We start from the raw sequence: 7430 nt of genomic DNA on the forward strand, positions 1-7430 counted from the left end.
GTTTGGTACTGCACCTGTACATCCGTAGGTTTAATTGCCTAAGTTTGAATGTATGGCGTGCAAACGGGACCGCCACTTTTCGAGAGGTCGAGAGACAGCATGAAGATTTTCAAAATCTTTCATGATTTTGCTCAGAGAGAGAGATATGAAAATAGGAAGTATCTCTTTCAATTTATTTATATTGTGACTTCATTAATCAGAGTAAAGAATTTCTTTACAAATCTTATTCACTCTGATTAGTTCAATTTTTTGTAAAATTTTTTTTACTTACCTTTACAAAATCAGCTAAATTCTTATGGAATTCACATGGCACCTTATCTAAAATCTTGCTTTCAATAGAGCTATTTGATTTCTAAATATCTTCAAAATATTTTATTAAGGTCTGCTTTGATAGTTTTGTCATTATTAAAAAGGGAAGATTGTTGGGGAAATTTCCTAAATAATTTTGAAGATGGACAAAATAGAGTCCCCTCGAGTCGACTAGAAGACCCGAAAGTCTGTGCGTTTGAATATTCAAGATGGCCTAATACGCTCCTCGGCCACTCATTTGTAGAGGCGTGAAAGTCTCTCCATAGACACCCATCTATCCAAGATGGCCTACTGTGCTCCTTGGCCACTCATTTGTAGAGGCATGAAAGTCTCTCCATAAACAGCCATCTATCAAATTAAACTTGGCAACTTATAGAAGCTAAATGCTTGCCTGCGGTTTTTGATAAGTGGTAATACTATCACTAGTGATCCAAGATCTGGATTTATATCTAAAATTAATCAGCAGAAATTAATATAAGCCGGCAAATGAAATTGGATCTTACGGAAATAACATTTTTCCCATAATTGGGCATGCATGAGTCTTGATATTGGTTTGATTATTGAGTTGCCATCACCACAATGAAAAAGTGAATTCTTGAAATTTCATTTCATCTTATCTCTTGAAATTAGATATCAAAACTTAATGCTTCTATCAAAAAGTTTTCCAGTTATTTTATGGTTGCAAATCGCTATTTTTATTAATCATATGGGTGGTATCTTAACTATTTCATAAGTAAAATCTAATCGCGTAACAAACATAATTAACAGTTGAGATTAACTTAGCCTACACAATCCATCTTGAATGATATTATATTTTCTCCTGCTCGGACGGATGTCCGCACATCGAGATCAATAGTATACCTTTTTATTTTATTTCTTTTTATAAATACAAGATACAAAACTAAGAAAAATTGACGAGCATACTTTCCGTTACCGGAAAAGCTGACCTGACTTTCTCCATTGCAACACGAGCCAGCTGACTTATTGTTAAGGTGGCAGAGAAGATTGTGGATTGCGGTTCTTCTTCAAAGCTATTTATTCTCGTCATTATCAACCACCAAAATGTAGAAGCCATACGGGAATGGCGCCGTCTCCGTCCACCGCCTTCAGCATTCGCCTTCTGGCGTTCGCGCTCCCGTTCGCGCTCCTCCTCGGCAACGCTGTTCTCCGGGCTCAAGCCAGCGTCCATTACTACGACTTCGTGGTCAGTAACCTTTTTGCTGCTTTTTCCTTGCGCTCGAGCGCTTCGCTGTTTTAAGTAGTTTTTTGCTTGAGGAGTAGCTCTTAAACCCTTGTCGACAAGAAATTGATCCTCACGTCGGCAATGGAATCGTCGTCCTTTCTGCCCACTAGTGGCCGACAGACCAACAGACCAAACAGAAAAACCTTGATTCTTCCGCCTCTGACCTCTGGGAAAGTTAAAGTTACCGCATGTGGCAGGTAAAACTGGAGCCAGAGTAAAAGATGTGATTATCGCAGCCAAGATTCGATCGGCGACATTTGTCTCTTTTCATTGTTTAAGCGATGCATGTGGGTGCGTTCGCTCCGAGTCCGAGAATACATTCACCCTTGACGATGTTTTGTCGGTCTTATTCCAGCTGAGGGAGACGAATATCACGAGGAACTGTACTTCCTGGAGACTGTTGTTAGTGAACGATAGCTTCCCCGGACCGACGATTGAGGTTCATAAAGGTGATCTCGTGTTCGTGAATGTTCATAATCAAGGAGATTACGGAGTCACACTTCACTGGTAATTCATCTTCCTCTCTCTTCTTTTTTTTTTTTTTGAGCAAATCTTCCTCTCTCTTCACCGCTCCTCTTTTTCGAACTTTCAAGAAAAAGAGAATAAGCATTTCACCATGCACCTAAGCTCTAGCCTGTTGGAATTATTTTGTCGACATATCATCATTCATCATATAATGCCAGATATTTAAAGCTGAATATTTTCATGAAAGCGTCATAGAAAGCAAAAGGACGCACCTGAGTGCGTAGAAAATAGCACCGTTGTTAAATCTGAAAGAAAACCCATTTCTCTCTCTAATCCCTCTTTATGATCTCATGATTTAGATGGAATGCTCATTTGTTGATAGGAGAGAGAGGATCGGTTTATATATCTTCACTTAATATTCCGGTACATCCATAAAAGTTATATATGCTATCTCCATAAACTTCGGGACCACTTAATGACATGATCTGATCAATCCATAGAGCCAATCTTTCTGGGATTTACCCTATATTTTCAGAACCTTGCCAAGCTAAGGGCACCGTTATTCCCAAGGAGTAACGGTGCCTTTTTTTACCACAAAGTGCCATTGACTTGTAATTGGCAACCGGCACAGAAAGACAACTTCTTTCTTTCAAAAAGGAAATGAAACACATAAGAACTAATCAGTGCGGGTGAACGTTTTTTAAACTTTGAATAACTACTTAAAAATTTAACTCATTTGAGGAAAGAATAGAAACTTTACTAGATTTTTTTCCTTGATTAAGTTTGTCATGTTTTTTATTTGGTCTTATTTAGAGTTTATTTAGAATTAGGCTACATCTAAGTGATTTTCTTTTATTTTTCCATTTGTAGATGACTTATTTTTTACCGAAGGCAAATTTGTATTCTGCTGTGTGAATTCATTTTTGTTGCAAATTAAACATTGATGTAAGTGCTTCAAACTAATGGTGTATTTTGAGCCTTTAGTATCACTTTAAAAACAACATGCTACCAAACATTTGATTAATCAATAATGCAGTTTAATTAGTAAAAGATTGCAGGCATCTTATGGAGGAGAGAAATGAACAATTTTGTTTAATTTAATAACTTAATGTGGATGGAGACAACCTCAAAACAACTTAATAAATTTGAAAAACGAATTTTAATTTCCATAGAAAAAAAATTGAATCCCAGGCGGTGGGATTCAACAAATCCCACTCAAAATCCCTGATTTTCCAAGGAAACTGGACAAACAAGTCATCCGGTTTCCTTGGGGAAATATGGGGTCAGGACTGCACCGTTACTCTTGGCAAAGTAACGGTGCGGTCATCTAAGCCTTTTTCCATATTTTTATAATTTTTCCCTACATGGGCCTCATGAAATTAGGTTATCAAACATGTGCGAGAAATAAAATAACCGGAGAAAACAGCAATCGCGATACTGTTATTTTTTCGTGAGATAAGGTCGTTTAGGGCATCTGTGTGCTAGCCAAAAAAGTACTGATATAATAATAACCAAATTAAGTTGATGAAAATTTACAGATAATAACTGCACCACTCCATTTATTAGGCAAATAGAAAGTTTTCATGTTGTATTTGCCTGGGTAAATAACATTTTGCTGGAGCGATATCTATAGTAAAGACGCAATAGTATTGAAGTGGTGACGTTTAAAAGGTGAGTTCCTACTTAAGTGGCACTTGACAATCCTTCTCTCCCTTGACAAAAGTAGATTCGGTTCTTTCCCTTATGCATACAGAGTGGACGACAAAAATAGCTTCCTAAGGTGCAATAGGGCAGCCGACTAATGAGCATCATGAAAGTCTAATTTCTGAGAATTTATAGAGCTTGTCGATAGCAACCACTTTCGAAGTCCTGGTTTGAAATAAGCATCGGAATAATTATCGAAAAAATCATTAATGCATTGTACAGCGGTTAATTCAATCCTAAACTTTTTAATTATACAAATTTAGTTTTAAACATATTATATGCAGCCAATTTAGTTCTAAACTTTTTAATTATGCTAATTTAGTCCTAAACATTTTTACAATTTGCCAATATAATCATTCTGAGTAATTTTGATAAAAAAAATTGCTTGAAAGATCATAATGGCAAATTATTAAAAGGTTTAGAATTAAATTGACGCAATTTAAATATTTATGATTGAATTGACCATTGTATAATAGGTTTATGACTAGATTAACACTATTGAAAGGTTTAATACTAAATTAAAACGTCGCACAATAGTTTTAAGGCTTTTTCAACAATTTTCCCAATAAGCATTGTTAAATCAAAAGAGGAATGTTATGCGATCGAGAAAAGTTGTGCTCTTGCAGGCATGGCGTAAAGCAACCTCGTAATCCATGGTCAGATGGTCCAGAATACATTACTCAATGTCCAATCCCACCAGGCACAAATTTTACGTATGAGGTGAATTTTACTACTGAAGAAGGAACTCTTTGGTGGCATGCCCATAGTGTCTGGACAAGAGCCACTGTGCATGGTGCAATAGTCATTCTACCAGAAGAAGGAACAACCTACCCTTTTCCTAAGCCAGATGGCGAAGAAATCATTGTGCTTGGTATGTGTTTTAAGTTTATTCAGAGAAATTTGAGGTCTGATGAAAATTTGTCGCAATTGAAAAGATAAAGCCTTTAGAAAAGCTCACGAAAAACTTCATAGAAATATAACTGCATTAAAGTGCATTAAAGCTCATGAAATTTTGCGTTTTGCTTTTATCTTGTACGGATCTTGCTCATCCGGCGAAACGGGATTAAAGAAGAGCATTAACATGAAAATGTGGAAAAAGTTGGATAAAGTCGACTTGTTTGGAATATAACTTTGCACGGTCATATTTACACATTTTGATCGGTTACGCTCCCATTTTCTTTTCCGATGTGTAGGTTCTTGGTATTCGGAAGGAGATGATTTGAATTCTGGCGTAGGCGTGAGCCTGGAGACGGGTGAAGCTATGCCTGAATCGATTGGTTATATGATAAATGGAGAGTTTGGAGATTTTGTTGCCTGCTCACAAGGTGCTTTTCTTCTCTAGACTTCTATGCTTTTACATTTTTTAAATTCATTGTAAATGTATACTTGTTTTTTTTTTTACTTTCTTATTAGTGTGACTATAGTTGGGTGATGTAATTGGTACGATGGTCTTGATACGACAGATTCGACATATCACATGTACGTCGAATATGGCAAGACCTACCTTCTTCGTATAATCAATGCCGTTGTCGGTGCTGAGCTCTTCTTTGCCATCGCTGACCACAACTTGACGGTTGTCGGTATGGATGCATCGTACACTGGACCTCTAGTGAGTCCGTACTTGACAACGAGCCCTGGGTCAACCCTCGACGTAATTTTCACTGCCAATAAGACCCCAGGAAGGTATTACATGGCTGTCCGCCGCTACACGAGCCAGGACACGGACGTAACGGATTTCAACCACATGGTCGCCACTGCCATACTCCACTATAGCGGGAACTATAGTCTCGACACATCACCGAAATTCCCCAATCGCTCTCTCCCGGGATATTATGACTATAGTGGGGCAGATACCTTCACATTCAAGCTCCGAGGTTTGGCAAGTAAAGAACATCCTTCGGATGTGCCTCTCAACATAACGAGGAGGATGTTCATCACGCTCTCGATGAACGAGATTTTGTGCCCGCATCATGATTGTATCGTTGCTCCGACCACGCTCGGCTCAAGTCTAAATAACCAAAGTTGGGATGACCCATCTACGGATGTGCTCCAAGCATATTACAAGTAAGATATGTTTCTTACACGTACTTTGTTATGCCAAATGATTTATTAGCTCTCTATCCTTGGATAAGTTAAATATGTGCCTAGGCATTTCCCGACATAAGAGTTTTCTTGGGCGAATGCAGGAACATCAGTGGAGTATATACGGCAGATTTTCCGGATTTTCCTCCTTTTGCCTATAACTGGACGGGAGCCGATAATCCGGACGCATGGGGAGTGGCGAACAAGGTGACCAGAGTGAAGATGTTGGAGTACAATGAATCCGTGGAGGTAGTGTTCCAAGACAGCGGCGTCTTGCAAGGCGCACAGCGTCATCCGATGCATATGCACGGATACAGTTTCTATGTCGTGGGACACGGCCTTGGCAACTTCGACAATGAGACGGATCCCCTGGAGTACAATCTGCTCGACCCACCCCTAGTCAATACGTTCTCCGTTCCTAGGGACGGATGGATTGCCATCAGATTTGTGGCCAATAATCCAGGTACAAGCTTCTAATTCGCGCTGCTTTCCGATTTCATCACCGAATTCAACATCTGAAATTGCAGAAGTTAATGTGGCGTCGATCTTGTGATCTGCTGCAGGCGTATGGTTTTGGCATTGCCACATAGATAAACACATGAGCTGGGGCATGGACACGGTCTTCATAGTAAAAGATGGAGGCACTGAGGAAACGAGCATGCGAGGGCCTCCTTCGTACATGCCTCCTTGTGAAGATTCCTACAACATTGCCAGGATGAAATCCCGTCGTCTCCCCCGTCAAATCTCTCGCATATGAGACCACATGCAGCCTCTCGAAGCTGAGCAGGGTTTCAAAGTCATATAACGAACAGCCTTGTACGTAGCATAAGTTCCGTCCCCCTCAGATTTTTCTTGTGGGAGCCGTCGATCTAAGAATTTGTAGCAATTGTGAACGCTGGATTATATAGACTAATATGATACCTAAATTTTTTTTTAACTATTTTTATTTTTATTAGGGTAACAATAATATTTAACTTATCTTTTAAAAGTTGTTAAAAAAATATTTGGTTGAGGAAGGAGATTTTGAAAGATTTTGGATAATGAAGCCATATCAAAAGTTGAGTGAATCATCTTAAAAAATCTTCATAAAGAATTTGGGGCTATTTTCTTGTGGAGCACATCTCTCCGTTTCGAAGGATGATCCTTAACGATTGGGTCAATATATGCAAATCTTCGTAGGTAGAACGAACTGGGCTTTCGCTCTATAAATAGGTTGGGTCAATATATGCAAATCTTCGTACGTAGAACGAACTGGGCTTTCGCTCTATAAATAGGGAGGGCAAGGCTTCGGAAAAGGGGGCTTCTTTCGGAAGGGTGGAGCGAAGAGAAAAAAAGTCAAAAAGTGAAAAGAGAGGAGAAGGAAGGGAAGAGGGGTTTCGGTTCTTTGGGAAAAGAAAGACATAAAAGGGGCAGAGACAGAGAGAAGTAAAGAAAAAGAGAAAAAAGAGGAAGTCTTCTTTTTCGTAGACTCTCCGGGAACCCCTTGCTGCCGATTGCCACTCGCCGACTCCCTGCCCTCGCCACTCGACGATCCCGACGCTGCTGCTGCTTCTGGTCCGCTCGTCGCCCACCGCCTCTGCCGTCGCCGATCTGCAGCATCCGTGAAGCCCGACGCCGGAGCCGCTCC

The 7430-nt window shown here is 39.6% G+C and overlaps 1 protein-coding gene across 1 annotated transcript; it reads left to right on the forward strand.

The window, feature by feature from the left end:
* Positions 1–1346: 1346 nt before the first annotated feature.
* LOC104449549 (putative laccase-9) lies at positions 1347–6740 on the forward strand. Its single transcript, XM_010063732.3, has 7 exons — positions 1347–1513; positions 1908–2059; positions 4348–4592; positions 4915–5046; positions 5185–5785; positions 5908–6266; positions 6367–6740. Exons 1-7 carry the CDS (start codon positions 1391–1393, stop codon positions 6558–6560), a joined length of 1806 nt encoding a protein of 601 aa, XP_010062034.2. The 5' UTR covers positions 1347–1390; the 3' UTR covers positions 6561–6740.
* The last annotated feature ends 690 nt before the right edge of the window (positions 6741–7430 follow it).

Source organism: Eucalyptus grandis, chromosome 6 (assembly GCF_016545825.1).
Source record: "Eucalyptus grandis isolate ANBG69807.140 chromosome 6, ASM1654582v1, whole genome shotgun sequence".
Classification (NCBI taxonomy): domain Eukaryota; kingdom Viridiplantae; phylum Streptophyta; class Magnoliopsida; order Myrtales; family Myrtaceae; genus Eucalyptus; species Eucalyptus grandis.